Below are 22,041 nucleotides of genomic sequence, written 5' to 3'. Positions count from 1 at the left end.
AGTCGTGCATTTGTGTTCATCTTTCCACCGTGACAACAGGCTGAGCAACATTCAGAACGAGGTGCAAGCCCGCATGCAACAGAGCACCTGTGTTAGTATCATTTGCTGGGCCATCCTGGCCCCAATCTTCAAGGTTCTGAGTTTGAGTGTGTGGAGTCTCCATGTTCTCCCCGTGGTGACGTGGGTTTCCCCCGAGTTATCCGGTTTCCTCCCGTCGGGCATGGGCATGTACACTAGGTAGCTTAGCGCCCCACCCTGTGCTCAGTGACCCAAGTTGGGTTTGACCCTGATGAGTGAGGGGGGATATATCATTAACCATCTTATACTGGCGTGGGAACGCTATACATTTAACTTTACGGCGTGAACGGATCATTTCCGCTGTGGGCCTGGCGTCGTTTTAGAAAGACTGCGTGACTGGAGACGTATTTGTCAAAGACGCGCCGCTCCCCCACAGGCCCGTGGGAGTTTCGGCGTGCGTACGCCACTCATCTGTTCCCCTTGATGTGCAAGCACCCCCCACGGCGGCCCTCTGGGGAAGGAACATGGCAGGGGGCCGCATGTGGCTGTGGAAGTGTGTGTTTTCATTTATCTGTGTATGTGTGTGTGTGTGTGTGTGTGTGGTGCAGCATGCCTGCACTTTCAGCCCGGGGTCACGCAGCTCCTCTCTGACCTCATTTCACCGACCTCTGGCTGGCTCGATGATTACCGGGGGCGGGGACTTGGAACTTGTGCTAACGCGCTAGCAGTGGCGTCAGCTGTTGGGAGGCATGATGGGAAGTGACCTGGAAAGACGTTCGCTCTGCTCCAGGGTCCCTGGCGGGGGGTGGGGCTGAGAGACACATGCAGGAAGACAGCGAGAGGGACACGGAAAACAAACATACAGACAGAGGACGGTTTGTCCACTAGTCATTAACCCGTCATGGGTCACAAGAGGGTGAAGAGGTGTGATGCTCCAGCAGCGAATAGGGATGCGTTCTGTAGACTGTAACATGACCATAATGCCAAATCTCTGGCCATATGGCAAATATCAAAATATACAGACTTTTAACAGAACAGTTGCACAAAATGCAGTGTAAAATGCACACGTACGTGAAACTTCCACTCCACCAGTGGAAGTGATAAGAGGTTGGCTGATCCGGGAGGGGCAAAAAGACGATCTGGGAGCTGAGAGGAGTTGAGCAGACGTGCTGATTAAATGAAATGAAGCTGGACGATAGTGACTTGTATTTATGAATGAAACCAAGCTCAACAGTGCGACAGGAGAATGGTTGGAATGGTCACCTAAATGTCTTCTCACCTCTCACATGATCAACCTGCCAGAATTTTAATCCTCTTCACTGGAAGCAAACCACGCTGATACCTCGGAAAAAGCATAATAACAGAAATCACAAATACAATCATAACCATATAATATCATTAAAACTACTAAAGAATAAATCTAAGCAATAGACTAAAATATCACATCATACGAGGGGTTTGTTGATATTAATAATGCTGTGAACTGGAATGTGTGTGTGTGTGTGTGTGTGTGTGTGTTGTGAGCCACACACAGTCATTTAATTAAATACACGGCATGTCCCAGAAGGCCAGTGGTGAAACCAGCAGAATTAGCGAGAAATTCTTTCGGCCTTGATGTCAGCAGAGCCTGCAGGATCTGGTCATATCTGCATTTATTAAATTTCAGTAGGAAAGTATGAAACCAAATAAAATAACTTTGCCTGTGGATCATTTCAGAAACGCTGACGAGCTGTAAACGTTACTGCCGAAGCCTCTTTGGAGCGAGGATTTCTTGACGTACGTCACATTTACGTTCCAGACCTGCACACTGCACACTAAATCCTACATGAAAAGGAACAGTATCAGGCAGATATTGTGGTCAGGAAAGTACCGGTGATCACCAAGATCAGAACGGGAACCTGTAGGTCAATCCAAAGAACAAAGTCTGGGGGAAAAGAGGATGGCGTGGCAGCAAACGTGACATGAAGGGCAAGGAATGAGTTCGTGCAGTCTGCACTCAGTGTTAGTAGTTGGGTGGAAGCACTTCCAGGTCGTTGGGGCGTGGATGGTCAGGTTTGTACTCGCAAAATTTGTATTTTAAATGTATTTAGTGCTTCATGCTCAGGCCTTGTACAGATAAATCTACAGGGTGGGCCATTTATATGGATACACCTTAATAAAATGGGAATGGTTGGTGATATTAACGTCCTGTTTGTGGCACATTAGTATATGTGAGGGGGCAAACTTTTCAAGATGGGTGGTGACCTTAGTGGCCATTTTGAAGTGGCCATCTTGGATCCAACTTTTGTTTTTTCCATAGGAAGAGGGTCATGTGACACATCAAATTTATTGGTAATTTCACAAGAAAATCAATGGTGTGCTTGGTTTTAACGTAACTTTATTCTTTCATGAGTTATTTACAAGTTTCTGACCACTTATTGTGTTCAATGTCACCAACCATTCCCATTTTATTAAGGTGTATCCATATAAATGGCCCACCCTGTACTACTTTTCGCTGCACTCAATGTCTCAGGATCAACGTGCACAAATTTCATTTTTTATTATCAAACCAGCGCTGCCAATTTAATTAGGCACATCGCTGCAGCCAGTTTGGGTCGGACGGAAAAGTCGATGCAATTCGATCTGCCGGCACTGGAGATGATTTGCTGCCGCTCGCCTCGTCACGTTTTTCCGTCAGATTAGGGTTGGGGGGGGTGAGTGGCGGTTGCGAGCGGTAGGGTCCCATGTGGAAAATTAAATAAACACCAGCCAGTTTCAGACAATGGCCTTGTTTATTGAATCGGGTCCAGGCCGCAGGGGATAGTCCTGGGTTTTTTTTCACACGTTCTGCTCCACCACCACTAATGAGATCAAAATGATTGTACTTTACACAGGTGTCCAAATGACATAGATGAAAGATTATATATATATAAGGGCCCAAAGTGTTCATTTAGTGAAATTCTCCTAAAAATAACAAATTCATCCTATTTTTAATATTAATGTGTGCCTGATGATCACATGCAGTCCAAATTTTATGCTAGAAATTGGTAAAAACAACAAAAGCCACAAACCTAATTTTCTACAAAAGTCTAATTGTACAGTATCAATATGTTATATTTTTCTTTTACTTTACTTTACTTTTCTTTACTTTATTTAGCAGACGCTTTTATCCAAAGCGACTTACAATAGGAAGACACCAGCAATAACATATAAACATATAACATATATTTACATATAAATATAAATATGAAAAATAAAAAATGTCAAAATACCTGTGGCCTTTTGTATGTGAAGATGAGTACAGAATAATTACCAATCCAATACATAAATGCTCTATTGTGACCAGGGAGGCTCCTCCCCCTTTTTGTTTTTTCCCCCATGCTTCACGTATCACACAATCTCTAGTTAGTCTGCTATGTTGTGATCCCAGCGAATGAGTGAACTACTGAACACAGCTGGACTCCCATCATGCACTGCAAGAACATCTCTTCCTGCCAGCAGGACAGCCTTTAATAACGATTCACAGAGAGGAGAAAGAAGTTCTGTGCAGGACGTCCTGAGTGAGTGTCAATTTCCAAACCCCACCAAACCCCCCTCCTACCAACACTCACGTCTGCCAGGATGCAAAATCTGGTTTAAATCCAACCTTCACCCTGCTGGTGACGAGTCACAACTTCCTTCCACAGTCAGAAGCAATTATGCCGAAACAAAACCCGTCTGTGATGCCCTCCAGATCCATAAATCAAAGCTCTAGAACAAGGGGAAGCAAATCAAACAAAAGATTCCATGCTTTTTTCCCTCCTGGAGAACAGTTTGAGATCCTCTCATCTTTAAACGGTTCTGTGGAGAACATCATGTTGTCCCACACTAATTTTGGGGATTTTTCTTACCAGGCACCAAAATGTTTTGAATCCCATAATGTATGCCTTGCAGAACTTTCAGCATCTGCATAGCTGTTATTTACCTCAGAAAAAAACTGGGAGAGCGGAACCTGCTGCTCTTTCTTCTCTCTTTTTTTAAAAATGAGAAATGGTCCCTCAGATCTCCTGACCCCAGCTGTTAGCCTCACCTGAATAATTCAGCCGCAGCCGGGATGAGGAAAATGCACGGTTCTCGAGAACAGAGAGAGAACAACAGAACCCTCACTTTTCCCCCATGCATCTTTCATATCCTCCAGTTTCATACTTTCAGTTCACTCTATAAATACCCAGGTATTCTCCTCTTGAACAATGTCTGGTCTTGAACGGTCGATATCAGAAGCATAACATTTAGGTTCTCCACACTTCTCATTTTATCGAGAAATTAGCAAATTAAGAATATTAAAGGTAGGGGTGGTGGTAGTAGCCTAGTGGGTAACACACCCGCCTATGAACAAGAAGACCCAAGTTCAAACCCCACTTACAACCATTGTGTCCCTGAGCAGGACACTTAACCCTAAAGTGCTCCGGGGACGAGGGGGATAAATGTAAAAGTAAAGAATAAGTTCTAGAAGCTCTGAGATCCTCTGGAGTAGCAAATGATGACTGTATCTGCTGTAAGTCATTTTCTTGTGTGTGTGTGTCATGTTGTACACATAAACCAGAAAAGAAAATGCGACTCAGGATGCTGATGTGTGACGCTGGTGTTTTTCAGCTCGACAGCATGCTCAGAACACCCAAATTTCTGCATGCTGGATATCAAAGGGCAGGAGCTTTTGGTATGAAGATTCTGCTCCTGTCTTGATCTCTTCTGGTTCTCTTTTGATGTTAAAATAATGAGCGTATAAAAGAAAAAGTCGCTGATTACTGCAATCAAATTTTCTTCGAACAAAAAATTAACGCCCTTGTCGGTACGCTGCAAGTGCTAATTATTTCACTGAACGCCCTTCTGCTGATTTTGTTTTATTTTTTTCTGTGTGTGTGAAGAAAGTCACCATCTTTGTTCAGAAGAATGTGAGATGATTTGCTGACTTGCCCAAAGCTGGTTCTGCTACTTTTTTTTTTTTTTTTTACAAAAATTTAACTTTGTGGTTCTAATCAATACATTACTAGCTATTGATGTTCCAAATGAAGTTTTTTCCAGTGCAAGCACCACTGTATTGTTGCAAGAACACATTCCAGGTTTCCAAATTCCCAATTGGCTTATGATATATTATGAATATATCATAAGCCACAAAATGAATTATACAATCACATGAATTATACAAAACACTTTTTTTGTCAACATATTTTGTTCACAGAATACATGTTGCCAATATGTCAATAAAATAAAGTAATTTGGACATTAAAAAAGGCAATTTTTTAACAGCAAATAAAATGACAATTTTTTTTTTGTCTGCGTTCTGTGAACTAAATAATAATATTTTTTTGTCTGTGGATAAAATTCATTTTTTTGGTTATTGTTGCAGGTGTATGTGTCAGTTTGGTACTGTGAAGCTCTGACTCACCAGTTGACTCAATTTGACTTTTTATGGCCCTTATGACCCACAAGTTAGGGGCAGTGGTGGCCTAGTGGTTAAGGAAGCGGCCCCGTAATCAGAAGGTTGCTGGTTCGAATCCTGATCTGCCAAGGTACCACTGAGGTGCCACTGAGCAAAGCACCGTCCCCACACACTGCTCCCCGGGCGCCTGTCATGGCTGCCCACTGCTCACTCAGGGTGATGGGTTAAATGCAGAGAACAAATTTCACTGTGTGCACCATGTGCTGTGCTGCTTTGTGACAATCACTTCACTTTAAACAAGTGTGTTGGGTTGATTATACCTGTCATGGCGTCATGGCGAAGAGACAGACACACTCGCACTGTGTATTACAAATGGGGGTTTAGCACATGAAGCAAGGGCACGCAGCAATACAAGACGGACGTTCACGGACCCGGCGAGAATGTGGGGGGTAATCAGATTTGCCCCCAAGAAGTCTTTTTACTTTTTTTTCCTTTTCACTTTATACTTTGACTCCACCTATTTGCACACCTTCACCCTACCTGTTACACATATTTTATGTTTTATGTTAAAGGCATAAAAGTGTACCTACCACAACACTACCACAAGCTGCCTCTTTTCCTCGCCTCTCTTTCTCGCTTTGACTCATGTACGTTGTTCTTACTTTTGTCTGTGTGTGTGTTTTTTTTTGGCATCGCACCATTTCTTTTCACTGCGGGACCTAACGCTTAAGAAGGCGGAGTCGTAACCAAAGGGCTGCGGGTTCAAATCCCCAGCCGCCACACACTGCTCCCCGGGCGCCTTTCATGGCTGCCCACTGCTCACTAAAAACTTTCACTTCACTTTATGTCTTAAAAAGTCGTTCCTTTTTCCACTCTGTCATGCGCTTGTGCCTCATTCTGCAGCATTGCAGGCACACACATGAATTACTAACTGACTAACAAAGAGGAAGAAAAGTGGTTTACTTTACACTTTCATTTACGGAGTGTACCAGACATCCTTATCCAGGGCGTCTTGCAGTCAGTAGTGACAGGGACAGTCCCCCCCTTGGAGACACTCAGGGTTAAGTGTCTTGCTCAGGGACACGATGGTAGTAAGTGGGGTTTGAACCTGGGTCTTCTGGTGTTACGCACTAGTTTTACAACCACAACAAAAACTTGACATGAATACAAGGTAAGGGATATATCCCACTGCCATGACAAGGTGGATCCTCTGCTGTTCAGCTTTGCTCTGGAGCAGCAGGACCCTCCCATCATCACACAGTAACTCAGTTCAACTTAATGTGCTTCAGTATAGAACAAGGCTGACATGCAAATGCTGAAGTGATTTGCTGTAATGTCATTTTATCTTTTTTTTATTTCTTTGATTTTCTTCTCACGAGGCTTCGCTGTCTGAATCCAGGGAAAAGAGGGGCTGGGAGGCAGAAGAATAAAGAACCGTCATCAGATTCATTTTATAATGAAGAACTGTTCCATATTCTTCAAAAAGCATCCACCGGCTCTCCATTCATAACAGATCGTGCGTTCATTTCAGGCTTCCATCTTTTATTAACAGAGCGTTGGAGTTTAACGATTTTTATACTGGCGGCCTAACAGGACATGCAGATTGTGGGCATGTGTTCTGAAGGCTTCTGGCCGCAAACCTCCATCATAGAGAGAGGGGGGATTGGCTGTTTCTCATGTAAAAGAAACACAGTAATCCCACTGCTGCACTGCTGCCGTTTGGAGTGAGACGATAAAGGAGGAGCTGAAATCCCAGGATGAAATGGGAAAAGCGGCACCAACATTCCCACATTCCCAACAACTATTCTACAGCAAACCAAACCAGACACTTCCCTACAGTGGGTTTTAGAAAGAAAGTGAAGCAACACTGAAAAACACATATATTGCCAAATCCTAGATAGAACAAGATAGAAACATTATTGCAAAAAAAAAACTATCGGTTCATCTTGGATTTTGGATTTGATGGGCCTGTGATTGGCGATGGATGAGTCATTTTGGAAATGTCCCGCCCCATAATGTCCCACCCCAGTGGCCTAATGGATAAGGCACTTGCCTCCTAAGCCAGGGATTGTCGGTTCGAGTCCCATCTGGGGTGTAACGCTTTTTTAGGGGCAGTGGTGGCTCCCCGGCCGCCTGTCATGGCTGCCCACTGCTCACTCAGGGTGATGGGTTAAATGCAGAGAACAAATTTCACTGTGTGCACCGTGTGCTGTGCTGCTTTGTATCACATGTGACAATCACTTCACTTTATTACTACCTGAACACAAACTGATTATTAAATGCTATGATCAGAAGTGAGCGTGTGCAAGTATCCCAACATGAAAATGTTTTGCTGTATCAGTAATCTATTGGCCTATAAAACCTTAAGTATGCTGAGATTCTACAATAGTCATTATGCATGTTGCATATCAGCCTATTTTTTTATAGATGCTTCTGATCTTCAGAGGTTTTTTTAATGCCTCATGTTGGACTGTTGGACCGTCCAGAGATGAGACACAGCTGGGCGTGGCGCTCTGGTCTGCTGACCGAGAACACGGCGCTGCGCTGAGTCACACTTTCCAGCCGACGGTGGGTCTGAGTCATCATCATCTAACATGGGCCTGTTTCATCTGGACCTTCTCAAAAGTCAGTTCTACCATACACCCCGTGGCACTCTTTTAGAAATGTTTCATTTATATTTTGGTTGCGGTTATAAAGAACACAACGGGTAAATTTAAATTTCTGTAATGCCTCTCTGACCCAGGAGCTGCGCTCGCCCAGTGGGTGCCTCTGCTGAGATCAGGCGAGGGGAAGTGCAAGGAAAGATCTGGAAACACACTGACTGCAAAAACATATTTTTTTTTTTTACGTGCACGTCCATCTACCTACACACGTATCACACCACATGGACATGGAGCTGTCTCACATATCTCGGCTCAGAATCGGCTCGCAAGGTGCACCATGAATTAATATGACGCATCTGTGAAAAATATTGTTTTTTTTATTTAAAGTGAATAAAATGAAATAATTGGTGAAAGAAGGACACAGCTCACCTGATGCGGCCCAGCAGATGCATGGCGTGGGGAACTAGGTGTTAGTATTGTAGGTAATAGATATGAAAAGGTACATGTCTGTGTAAGGTGAAATTCTTGCCTTTCCATGAATTTTCTTCTCAGCAGAAAGACCACCCGTGGGTAACTGAAGTCTAGGCAGAACTCCTGATGACGCTTTGAGAAGACAAGCCAGGTCCTCACAGGAGTTGTGAGGAGTGTGAGGTGTCGTGTAGCGCCAACATTGATTCAGGCAATCAATCTACTGCCACACAACCCAGTTGACCCCATCTTTCTTGAGTACGACATACACCAAACATCTTCAGTGTTCATGGGATTGTGTTCTCTGCAGCAGAAGTTCTAAGACTGTTGGGGTGGCGAGATTATGAGAGGCCACTTTACGCGCCCGCATTACGCGCAGTAGGTCAGTGAGCAGAAGGGAGACCTGGCCTGATCGCTGCCTGGCCAACGCACTTAACTCGACTTCTCCGTCCTGCCATTCATCCTCGACCTCGAAGATGATTCATTCGCTCGGAGATGCAGGACGGTTAACAATTTGTTGTGGGGGCTCGCGCCGCAGCCCCCCCACCCTCGGGGTCGGCCAGGCCGCGGCAGCTCTGTGCGACCTGATGCGGTTTGTGTTTATTTCCGTCCGTTGTCGGCTGTCATCACATGATACGAATCAGGCCGTACAGCGAGAGAACGTCACTACGAGTGAGGTGGGAATTTTTTAATGACCCCAAAATGTCATGAATATTTACAGAGGCCTTTCTACGCAAGAGCTGAAGTAGAACCTCCTCAAACCTGGGCCTGTTTAATCTGGACCATAAATACTTTTTTATTACGGTTGATTTATAATAAGATATTATAATATATTTTGGTTACAGAACACGGTGGGTAAATTTATTCACTTCCATTAGTTCTGCTGTAAAGGCTTTAAATGCGAGTCGTAGTATTAATCACAATTCATCTTCAGTCAACTGTGTCACATGCAGCGGGTTTCACTGTCACTGGGTGGGCAGCCGGTCCCTGTCTTGAGCTCACATGAAGAATAATGGATGTTCGCCGGCAGAGACAATCAAAAGTGTGGACGCAACCTCTGACCCCTGCGGCCAAATCTCAGCTGCTCACAGGACGTCCGTCACCCCGACGCTTCACGACAGCAGCTCTGGCCGTCGCTCATTTAAGTTCATCGTCAGCTCGGGACGCCCCTGTCCCCTGGTGACACGCTGCGTGCTTCTGGAGGACGACTTTAGCCACGTGGAAACCTGCAAAGCAGGAGCGTCTCCGCCTCCTCGGCATGGTGAACGAGCCGCGAGGGAAAGAACGTGCGGCAGAAAAACACACAGCCGCCGCAGAGACACCACTCCCGACATCAGCTATTCACAGGAAATCTCTGGGCCATACACAGAGAGAGAGAGAGAGAGAGAGAGAGTATGTGTGTGTAGAGCTTCTTCAGGTCCGCATGGTCTCAGGACACAACAGAAGCCGTGTGGATGGAGATGGATGTAACACAAGTGCTGATTTTAAGGCCGAGCTCTGAAAGATTCATGAGCAGGAGGCGTGAGATAACCATTCAGGTCGTACAGAGGAGCCATTTCTCTCCTGAAACTTTACTTTACTTTACTTTTCTTTTATCCAAAGCGACTTCCAAGAGGAGGACACCAGCAATTCTCATTCGGTTTCTATAGATTTTGAGTTGCAAATCTGAGAGCCCTGATAAGTCAAAGTCAAAGTCAGCTTTATTGTCAATTCTACCACATGTACAGGACATACAGAGAATTGAAATTGCGTTACTCTCAGACCCATGGTGCATACAAGTAACATTAAAATACAAACAGTAGCATAAAATACAACAATAACATTAAATACAAAGGTATAAAAATAAGCATAATATATAAAATTGTAACTGACTGAGTAAGGCCCAACTTGTCAGGAATTATTTTTTATTTGTGCAGTGTGTGTGCATGTGCGTGTGTTAGTGTTAGACTGAGGAAACTTTTGCAGTGGGGTGGGCAGAAAGTTCCGGGCAGTGAAAGGTGGAGAGATTTCAGTTCGTGATTAATGAGCTGAGCTGGTGAACAAGTCATGGAACAGCAGATCAGGGCGTATTTCACACACACACACACACACACACGTTATGAAAGGAGCAGCATTTTGCACACATTTTCCTACTGCTATGCAAGACGTACAGTTGTACCAGTAAAGGGTTGAAAGGTTGTGCACATTTATGCTTTTTTTTTTTCTTTCCCCTAACAGATTTGAATTTGTATTAAATTGAACAGGTTATATGTCACATTAAAATGATGTACAGTGCCCTTTATATTAGATGTACTGTAATCTAAGTCTTCAGGATTTACAGGAATGAACGTGTAGAAACATGGTTCTGGTTCTGTCCTGCTTCTTGGAGAGGACAAACCATCAGTGTGTAGCGATCCTTGCCGGTGCCCATTCCCGATTCCTCCTTTAAACCAACTTAAACCCAACTTCCTCTCCCCTCAATGCCACCCCCCCCCCCCCCCCCGTGTGTGTGTGTGTGTGTGTGTGTGTGTGTATATATATATATATATATATATATATATAAATGGACAATAGAAATATATATATATATTTCTATTGTCCATTTTCAGAGAGTAAGGGCGCCCTCCATTTGGGAGGTGCACCTGCTGCTTGCCGCAGAGCGAGGAGGGTTTTTTTTATTTGGGGGGGGGGGTTACCTGCACTTCTCTACTCTGCAATCTTATGCAATTTTTATGGGTATTGGGGGGCATCATTCATATGCAGCACCACAACGACAGGCCAACGGTTTTACACCTACAGTTTAATCATACATGATGCAATGTGAGATTTCGGGTGAGTTTAGGATCAGACATAAAATGACTTGGTATTGGCAGTGGTTACAGGTTTACATCCACCAAGGTGCCACTGAGGTCCCATCGAACGAGGTACTGTCCCCACACACTGTTCATGGCTGGGCACTGCTCACTAAATGCAGAGGACACATTTCTTCATGTCACCGTGTGCTGTGCTGTGCAGAAGTCACAATGACTATATTCTAATTGAAAGCTTGTCGTGAAACTGCTGTTACGAATGAGCAGAACCTGTAAATCATTTGAAAAAAGGGAACAACGGAATCTCGTGGCCGCATCGACTGAATAGAACTCGCCTCGGAACCTACGCTCGATTCCTGGGGTGAATTTCTTCTTTTGTCCGGTCCTTTTTCATCCCACCCTCTGAATCTGCTGAAGTGGCACATTTCAGCACCTATTCTCATGCCAGGAGACAGACCACGATATTTAGTCCCACCGTCTGGACAAGCCGCCCGAGAGGAAAAGATTTATCTCAGTTAATCCAATCAGAAAAAAAGACGTGTCCCGTTTAACTCCACATTTCAGCTAAATCTTCTTGGTGTTTTATTCATAACATTTGGACGCTGTGCTTGTGTAACGTGATTTCAGTGATCAGCACTAGCCATTCGCCCAGCCCTGATGGACGTACTGAATAATTTATTACCTCATGTATCATTAATGCACATTAATAGCGTCCACATCTTCACAGGGTTGACTACATCTGAAATCATCTCAGTTGAACTTGGGTTTCTGGACAGGGTCCTCAGCAGGAGTCAAACTAATAAAGATCTGGTTATCAGCCAGGCATCACCCAGGTGAACCCCCGTTTTATCTGAAACAGGTCTGAACTCGGAACACACCACAGCGAGCCAGAGCTAGGCTAGTTTTAGTCAAGTCTTTGCATCCTGCTGTCATTTTAGCTTTTTTTTTTATCAGTCTTAGTCTTGTCCATAGTCAAGTCATGTCAAGTTTCAGTCGACTTAATGTCTGAGCATTTTAGTAAGAATTATTGAATATCAAAGTCAATGAGATTGTATTACAAGTTCCACGTAGATCCGACAAAAACAACATTTTTCTTTAAGTCAAATCCATTTCATAATTAAAACAAGGTTATCTTATTATTATATTACTGTTACTTGTACACTTGACATCATTCCAGTGGCCGCATTTCTCCTCATGTTTCTCCCCGACCACAAAATCTGTTTTCTTCTCTACTTCATTGTGAAGAAAGTGTCCAAAGATCACTTTGTCTTTTTCTCCCAGCCATCTGACAAACCACCTCCATATATTTATACATTTTTGTCTAGTTTTTATTTTTTAAACCACATCTAGTCGTGGTAGTAGGGTGGTAGGGTGGTAGTAGCCTAGTGGGTAACACACTCGCCTATGAACCAGAAGACCCAGGTTCAAATCCTACTTACTACCATTGTGTCCCTGAGCAAGACACTTAACCCTGAGTGTCTCCGGGGGGGACTGTCCCTGTAACTACTGATTGTAAGTCACTCTGGATAAGGACGTCTGGTAAATTCTGTAAATGTAAATTTAGTCTTTTTCTAACTTGTCACAATATTACATGAAATACCAGCATTTCCGTTGCGTCTCATCTAGTTTCCATCACGTCATAAAGGTAGTTGACGAAAGCAACGCTATTCATGAGGAGAAGCACCTTGAAATCGTATTTTCACGTTCTTCAAAGCGCTTTATCCTGCTGACAGAGAAGTTGAAGGTGCTATGAGAACCTGCCGGGGACCCTCGGGTCGCGGTGTTCACGGCAGCTTCTCGTGACGCACCAACTTGGTCTAACTGGCGGGTGAACCCGCCGCCTCGTGCCGGGCGGCACGGATGTAGATGATTGGTGCGTGCGATGCGTAATTCGCCGCGAGGCCGCCGCTCTCAGCTCGGGCCTCCCGGCTTGAAAGCCCACTTTCTGGAAGAGCCGCGTTCTGCAGGCTGCGAGCCACTAAGTGCAGAATCAATATTTCACCGGGGATGAACAATACTTCGCTCCCCGCAAGGCCTCGCCTGTGAATAATTCATCCCCTTTCTTCTGACTGGTTCAGGCAATGCCCGGGTTCTCCGACCACCCACGCAGGCCACCCTCTTAAAGAAGGAGCGATGTCCATTTATCACTCCCAGTAGGGCTGATGGGAAGAGGTGAGGGAAGAAAGGTCTCCGGGACTGTGGAGTAGCACCCAGAACCTGAGTTACTTTGCGGAGCGTCTGTCAACTGAACTTCGAGTCGTAGCGTCCGAGCTGAGAAGAAACAAATTTCATCACCACAGAGGGGTTCACAAGACCTGCCGCATTGCTTCATGATTTTACAGTCTACAGTCTGATTGAAATGTATAGTTGCTGAATTATATGGCTTCCGCTGATTACATATTTCGAACAATTCATTTGCTAGTTCACCCACCAACATGCTTGAATTAATAGCGCTGGAACCCTACATCCATACACCATTTCACGTGACGGCCTTCTGTGCGCAAGACCTGAGAGCGAACCCCTCAAGACCCGATGGAAGGAGCTCAGATGTTCCCCAAAGCCCGAACTCTGGTGCACATTCCTGAACGTTAGGCTCCCATCGGCAACAGGGCCTCAGCCTGGGACAGGACTGGGGACGTGCTGACATTGAGGGTGGTAGTAGCCTAGTGGGTAAGACACTCGCCCGGGTTCGAACCCCACTTACTACCATTGTGTCCCTGAGCAAGACACTTAACCCTGAGTGTCTCCAGGGGGGGACTGTCCCTGTAAATACTGATTGTAAGTCGCTCTGGATAAGGGCGTCTGATAAATGCTGTAAATGTAAATGCAAAAATTCCGATAGCCTGATACACAGAGAAGCGACGCTGAGCATGAGCACCGGACATTCAGAGGTAGTCCGGATCTCTGCCGTTCATTTTAAACCCACTATGATTGATTGATCGATTGATTGATCTGCCATAATGCAGGTACGTTTAAACATGGATCACGATCAGGAAATGGACGTGACTGTATTGAAAGTGAAAGTGAAGTGATTGTCAGTTAACCATCACCCTCGGTGAGCAGTGTGTGAGGACGGTTGGCGGCTCGGGATTACGAATCCACTTCCTTACCCGCTCGGCGTAAACTGCCACCATAATTAAAGTAATAAAATGGAAATGTCCTAAAATAACGAAAGTAATAATACTGTACTAAAGGAAAGACAGAGCGGAGCACGCATCAGTTCCGCATGGGGCTTGAATCCGTGTTCCAGCCTTGGGTGTGCAAGGATTGCATGCTCTCCTCGTGTAGCTGTGGGTCTCCTCCGGCCTCTCCACATTTCTCCCGCCACCCAAAGGGGAAAATATTCCTCAGAAGGCCCTAACTAGCGAGCCTGGTGAACCACCAAACTGAGGCTCTCAGCAGTGTCTCCCTGGACAGCATCTGGACAGCAGGAATGGACAGCTGATCAAATGAAGGGGTCGGAAGAGAGGAATTAAAGCCAGCCTTGAAGACGGGGAGCAGCTGGGATCTCGCTGGTCCAACTGGAGGCCTCTGAGGAGAGCAAGGTGCAAGACAGCTACAGCTTGGGGGACATGTTGATTCATTCTGATATTGTAGACCCCCAGGTTGACTGGAGATGTGGGGCGAATGAAGAATCGTGAAAAAATGGACTGTACGAGCTCTTCTTGAGGACTGGGTTCATAACATTTTCACCTGGGTTCTGTGTTTCCTTTGTAATTTACTCCATTTTATTGCAATCGCTGCTGTGATGTTTCTCTAAATGTTACAATAATTCATTCATTCAGAGTTTCAGAAGGGATTCTGGAAGGACATGAGACTAATTATCGAGACGCCTACTCTCTTCTCCCAGAGGGCATTTGTGTTCATAGGAGAGCAGAGGTCAGAGGTCAGACCCCAGGGCAGTAACGTAATGTTCCTTTGTAAGTGATTCCACGCGGAGCTCCTATATTACGGATTGGGGACACAACAGGGGCTGGAATATCATGGTTGTGTGTGTGTGTGTGTGTGTGTGTCCATCATAGCTCGTACTTAGAAAGGAAGACACTTGGAGGAGGCTTGGCCTGCAGCTCCAGGATGCAATTATTCTGCTCACCCTTCCCGTCCTTGGGCTGAATGTTTCCGGACGGGGGGGCTGGTAGCGGCGTCTGTGGTCGTCCAGCTCACACCGCGCTGGTGGAGCCCTTAACCACAGCCTGGCAGCAGCACGAGTTACAGGCCTTACGGCTGCAGGTAGGAATTTTCGAGTTTCAAATAAAAACAGCCCCCTCTTCTGCGTTAGGCAGAAAGAAGTTGTCAACTCAAGTGGTTTTGAAGGCCACGTCCTACAGATGCTTTATTTTGATTAGAGTCTGGAGACTGGGGGTCTGCACAAGTCATCAGTGGAAGATCTGCCAGCACGCTGAAGCATTCCTGAAGCATTTTTTCTTTCATATTCTGGACAGAGTCCAACTTCTCTACAGCATGAAAGAAATCAATCCTGCTGGCTACCACACGATCAAAATGTTAGAAAATCATGTCCAAGATTGTCCAGAGGGTCTGTGATGCCTCCGGTTCTGAATTCTTCAAGTCTGCTCTTGGCTTCCACCTAGTGGTTCGGGTGAATGTCACAACCCAGACCATGCAGCTGAGGAGCATTTCCCATATTTTCTTGCATTGTGGAAGAACCATCTCAACATTCTGCAGATATGAAATGACCATCAGCCTTCATGAGGACCGGTCAGTGTGGGAATATTAATTCTTCCCATCTGATGCACTAAAATAATACACAGAAATTCCATTTATTCAAACATGACTTTTAGATTTATTTTTAAGACAATAAACTGCACAAAAGCAAACGTCAGGCCGTACAAAATGTTCTGCATATTTGGAGCATGAACAACACATAAAGGAACTTTAATAATCACGATAATTCAGAATTCTACATGTCAGTCACAGAATACAAAAGCATTGGCATTAATGCGGTGTATTTTCAAATAACACAATAGTTTGACAAAGTAGCAGTTTTGGCACTCATAGTTGACAGAAAATGTTGATATTTTTGGGAATGCTTCTCTAAGAAATTTAGAAATGTGAGGAATTGAAAGTAATATTTTCTTACAAAACATGGCCTGAAAAGGGAAGAGACCAGGATCAGCCGCTGCTACAACATGGATTAAAACAAACATAATCCAATCGGCTTTAACACACGTCATATTTGCCAGCAAATATTGAAACTTTAATGTTTTTTTGTTGTTGTTGCTGGATTCATATTTGTAGCAAATCTTGCGAAACAGAGGAAAGTTCCAGAACAGTGTTCCACGCACATACACCCTTCTGCCCAGATGAGAACCTTCAGCCAATCAGTATAATGACCAGAAAAAACTCCGCCCTGCAGAACCACACCTGACCTCAGTCCCCAACTGGCTCGAATGCAGGATAAATTCAGCTAAATTAACCCCGAAATGGCTTTGAAATGGGTTGTGGCCGAAATAGCGGGAATGGATGACTTGGTACAATTGAAATGATGTATCTTGTGCTCAGTCTATTTGGAATGAAATCCGGCTTCCTGGTTGTACGTGATGGACAGTGATGGTTTTTGTATATTTGTCTGAAAATAAAAAAAAAATGCTTTGGATTTAACAAATTTTTTTTGGCCTAAACACAAAAATACGACACTGGACAACTAAATATTCAAAAGCATATTTTGAATGTAATTTGGCACATTAATGTGTTTATCAGCACTTCAGCGTTCAGCGTTGTGCAGAGTGTAAGTACAGAGGGGAGCATTTGGCCTGGAATTTTACTGATCAATTAATAAAAAGTGACATATACTCTAATAAATTTAAAACAATGATCTATAGCTACTTTAGACATGCTAAATCTTTAAAAAATTGTCACCAAACACTCATGACAGTAAAAAAAAAAAAAAGCTCCCAATATCCTTCAAATTTTGGGCAATTGTTCAGTCGGACATAGGGCCTGCACTGAAGCGCACTTTCGTCACAGTTGTCACACTTCTTTACAGGGAATAATTTAATTTTGGTGGTCAAACATGAAAAAAGATGAATGAACGTGTGAATGGGGGTGGAAGGAAGATTGCCTGAAATGTTTTCTATTTTTTACTTTTTCTTTGTACCAGAGTGATTAGGAGCTGCGCCAGTAGGTTTCCTGCTTAAAAAAAAAAGTATATATATATTTATATATGCCAAATTTATATTTTGTTAAATAATATAAATAGAAATATTGAGTTTTGTATACTTTGAATAAAAAGAATAGCTTACCAAATATGAGAATAAAAAACACATATAATGGGGACGTCTTTGATGCTTCCTCCTTCATTTTCTCTCATCCAGAGCGTATTCAGAGCATCACTCTTCTTCTCACCAAAAATTATTCAGTGATACATACAACGGTCCAGAATGCAAATGCATAACATGAATTAAACTTAACGACATGCGGAACTGAACGAACGCTGAAACTGAACGAAGGTGGTGAGAAGAGCAGCTCTGGAGACAGTCTGAGGACCCCGTCCCACAGCAGAGCGTGCTGCGTTACTGATGAGCACGAAGGAACGTTCTGAAATTCACAGTGTTGATCGGCCACGCAACACGCTGAGCTACGTTTCGAATCCGAACCCATTTTCCCAGGAAGCGCAGCGCACGGGTGGCCACTCTCTGCAGGGGATGATGGCGCATCGTGGTTCACCATGACTGGCACATCGTGGTTCAGTGCAGGAAGTCTCACAGCAACGTAACTGTCACTAGAAAAACAATAAATAGAATAATGGACTCCATTTTGGTTTAAGTGGCCGTGAAGGTGAGTCCATCAGGGCTGGCATGTGCTACACCAGGGTCTCGGGCAGCGTGTCAGCATTGTCCGAGGACAGCAGCTGCCAGATGTGCCAGCGGTCCCTCTGCCACTCCTGCCAGTCTATGCTGCCGGGCACCCCGCTCGCTTCAGTAGAGTTCTGCGTATCGGCCCTCCCTGCCTGTAGGGGGCGAGAGTGTGTCGCCGCGGCGCCACTCACAGGGGAGCGATCACAGTACGGTGGGGGAGGGAGCCGGCCCTCACTCCAATTGGCCTGCGTCGAGTTGTGGGAGTGGCTCCGGTTGTTGTGACAACTGGCAACCGGGACCTCCTCAGAGTTGCCGGATGGTGACTGGGGTGTGCTGCAGGACCGGGCAACAAGGGGGCGCTGTGTCCGGCGTGGCACCTGCCCACAGTCCAACTGGTGACCATCCAGCCCGTCCTGAGAACAACAGGAACTTCCCCCAGACACGTTACCATGGGAACCTGGACGTACAAGGCAAAAGTTCTGGAATGTAATTTTCTGTTATTGAACATTTAACAGCTAATGTCTGGAAAACAGCAGAAATTGGTGAAAAATGACCGTATAATATGTGAGATTGTGTTACCCGTGCATGCCTCGTCCTTCAGCCCCGGCTTGAGTGTCGAGTGCCAGGCTCCCCAGATGTTGGAATGTTCCTCTGGCACGTCTAATATTTTTTTGACATACAAAAACGACGAGAAGGACTCAGTTCGGATTTTCACAGAAATATTCAGAATGTAGCGTAATGGGGCGTGTTCACTAACTTTACATTCACCAGTTAACCAATCAGAACGGCTGAATTACAGTGCTACAGTACAGATACCCTGCATGTTGGTGACGGTAGTGGGAGGAGATGGAGGAGAAAGGGAGGAGACGGACGGTGCGCTACACCTGGGCGTGTCACGTTCTGACAGGAGGGGGGTTAAACCGTCAAGAATAAGAAAGTCCATCACGCCTACTGGCTCCTCCCCTTTTTACACTTTGTATCTTAAAAACATAATTAAAGTTCATGTCCTGGGTGTCAGAAACGGTAAAAAAGGTGGTTAGTTCCTCCTCTCCAGCCAGCAAGTGGTCCAGAAGACATACATGCTGCGACATTAGTGAACGTTGTTTCCATGATCTGTTCAATTGAAAACTGTCCCGCTTCCTGAGCCGTCATTACCTTTAGTAGGTGACCAGAAGCTGGCCCCGCCTTCTTTCGTCCGGCTTGCGACCTGTCCCACCAGAGCGCAGTGCTCCGGCACCCGGAAGAGGCGTTCCGAGCCCGTGACGCCCTCTCCAGGCCGGCGGTCCGACAGCACCGGGGAGTTGTTGTCGTAGGGCGAGACCTCGCCGCTGGACGCCTTGTTGGAGTCGCTGGAGGAGCGGCGCACGCTCAGGGAGAAGGAGGCGTCAGAGCGGAGAAGGTCGGGACTCCTGAGGGGAGACAGAGGCTACGATTACATCACAAAGTGACCTTTAATGTGAACACTGCATCTCACTTACTGAAATAAATACCCAGAATCATACAAATGCCACCCCACATTGTCCCACACAGATATTTACATTTACATTTACAGCATTTATCAGACGCCCTTATCCAGAGCGACTTACAATCAGTATTTACAGGGACAGTCTCCCTGGAGCAACTCAGGGTTAAGTGTCTTGCTCAGGGACACAATGGCAGTAAGTGGGATTCGAACCCGGGTCTTCTGGTTCATAGGCGATATGAGACTACTTGTCCCATATTGTCTATTTGCACCTGTGGTTGACAACGATTTGTCATGGCAATCTTTTTTGTTGTCTGTAAGTAAAAAGCTTGTGATTGGTCAGTTGCTAAAAACACGTCTAGCGTGTTCATTCTCTCTTTTTTTTTTTTACAATATTTATATACCTACTGCAATTTTATTTATTTATTTTTTTAATTCATCCATTTATTTCCACAACAGGGATTGTTGAATGCGAGCTTATCCTATTTTCATAATTTTTTTTTATCAATATTGAACACCATTATTGTATAATGTCTGATCGATTGACTAATTGGATGATTGTACAGAACTGACCACTAGGGGGCTTTACCAATGAACACTGTACTGTACACACTCTGTACATTACTGTAAACGCTGTGTGTGTGTGTTTATACACGTTGACTCACTGTGAGGCTTTTCTGCGCAGCAGGTAGTCCACCACATCTGGGTCTGTCTCCAGCAGACTCATTAGTACTTCATTCTGCAATTCAGGGGGGACCTGTATACCACAAACACACACACACACACACACACACACACATTAATGCTTACTTTAACTTGCCAATTGTACTGTGCAGGGTTTTAAGAGCCTCTAAGCTCTAAAATACAAGCTTGAGCTCCACATTCTGCCTGTGGGAAACAAGTGGAGGAGCTGAATGCTGCTCAGCACGTTTATAAAGTTCACCCACATCTGAGTGTGATGGAGGTCTGGTCTTCATTCTTAACCCAGCAAAGTGGTGCTGCACTAAACTGAGCAGTACAGCAGCAGAGCAGCATGCATCACAAAACTTCTAAAACATCTCAAGCATTCTGTTCTCCTGCAAAATGAAAGTCACAGTAACAGCACACGGTGACAAAACGAAATGTGTCCTCTGTATTTAACCATCACCCTTGGTGAGCAGTGGGCAGCCATGACAGGCGCCCGGGGAGCAGTGTGTGGGGATGGTACTTTGCTCAGTGGCACCTCGGGACTCGAACCTGCACCCCTTCCTTACTCATTAGGCCACCACTGGCACCACAGCTGGTCCAAACTGAGATGAACTGTGACCGTCCTGCGTGACGGCAACATCTCATCGTGCAAACAAACATCTGTTAAAAAAGATCTTTTCGTAGGAAGAGCAACACCAACCATGAAGAGCTCGTGGAAGGTGGAGATCATGCGCTGCACCACAGCGATGACCATGGTGGACTCCTCAGCACGGGCCGAGCTCTGGACACTGAACTCCTTATCAGAGCTCTTCTGTTTGTGTAGAAGATTTGGACCAAAGATGGTGGCCAGGTTCAGCGAGGTCATCTTATTTCCCATAACCTAGGAGACACACAAGAAACACACACACAGAGGAGTTGGTGTGAGATTCAGTCATTACAGCAGTCGGTCATTCTGTCATTATGTGTGTGTGTGTGTGTGTGTGTGTGTGTGTGTGTGTTTTGGGGACATCAATCCTTCAAGTTTCAAGCTCTTCATTTCATTATTACGGACACACTACACAGATAAAAAATAATATGGAGTCCTTTCAAACACAAGCGAATTTCAGTGAATTTAAACACACAACTGATCTCTCCGGTTTTAAATTGTATTCATTGTGTACTGTCTGTTTTAAAAGCTATATGAAAAATCTGAATGAACAATAATCACAAACAGAGGCCAGACGCAGAAGTGGGTGACGACTCAAGCAACCAGACATAAGCTGTCATAACTCTGGATGGCCTTTCTATCTCACCAAGGACAGAAGTAAAGGATCTAGGTGTCCTCATCGATGCAGGTCTCTCATTAGATTCGCATGTAGATAATATCACTAGGAGAGCATTCTTTCACATTTACATTTACATTTACAGCATTTATCAGACGCCCTTATCCAGAGCGACTTACAATCAGTAGTTACAGGGACAGTCTCCCTGGAGCAACTTAGGGTTAAGTGTCTTGCTCAGGGACACAATGGTAGTAAGTGGGATTTGAACCTGGGTCTTCTGGTTCATAGACGAGTGTGTTACCCCTAGGCTAGAAATATTGCTTAGAATATAGGCTTAGAAATATTGCAAAGATAAGAACCATCATCTCAATGCAAGACGCAGAAAAGTTGATCCATGCCTTTATCACATCAAGGTTAGATTACTGCAATGCACTAGTGTCTGGATGCTCTAGTAGGTGCATGAGGAAACTCCAGCTAGTACAGAATGCTGCAGCCAGACTAGAACCAGGAAATTTGACAACATCACCCCAGTCTTACAA

At 44.9% G+C, this 22,041-nt stretch overlaps 1 protein-coding gene and 1 non-coding gene across 3 annotated transcripts in view; one reads left to right on the top strand and one right to left on the bottom strand.

Annotated features, from left to right (window-relative positions):
- Positions 1 to 7,438: 7,438 nt before the first annotated feature.
- Positions 7,439 to 7,511, top strand: trnar-ccu (transfer RNA arginine (anticodon CCU)). The gene has a single exon. It is a non-coding gene; the product is annotated as a tRNA-Arg (tRNA).
- Positions 7,512 to 16,104: 8,593 nt separating this feature from the next.
- Positions 16,105 to 22,041, bottom strand: part of LOC114789968 (rho GTPase-activating protein 6-like) — a 69,153-nt gene continuing 63,216 nt past the window's right edge. For both annotated transcript variants that reach the window (XM_028979477.1, XM_028979478.1), the window contains 5 exons: positions 20,941 to 21,120; positions 20,219 to 20,310; positions 19,247 to 19,500; positions 18,671 to 18,751; positions 16,105 to 18,548 (listed from right to left, as the gene is read on the bottom strand). In XM_028979477.1, coding sequence (XP_028835310.1) covers positions 18,097 to 18,548; positions 18,671 to 18,751; positions 19,247 to 19,500; positions 20,219 to 20,310; positions 20,941 to 21,120 — 1,059 coding nt within the window. In that variant the 3' untranslated portion in view covers positions 16,105 to 18,096. The remainder of the gene's footprint in view (positions 18,549 to 18,670; positions 18,752 to 19,246; positions 19,501 to 20,218; positions 20,311 to 20,940; positions 21,121 to 22,041) is intronic.

The sequence above is a fragment of the Denticeps clupeoides genome, chromosome 5, assembly GCF_900700375.1.
Source record: "Denticeps clupeoides chromosome 5, fDenClu1.1, whole genome shotgun sequence".
Lineage (NCBI taxonomy): Eukaryota > Metazoa > Chordata > Actinopteri > Clupeiformes > Denticipitidae > Denticeps > Denticeps clupeoides.
The sequence above is the reverse complement of the archived record's forward strand: the minus strand, read 5'-3'. Positions and strand labels throughout refer to the sequence as shown.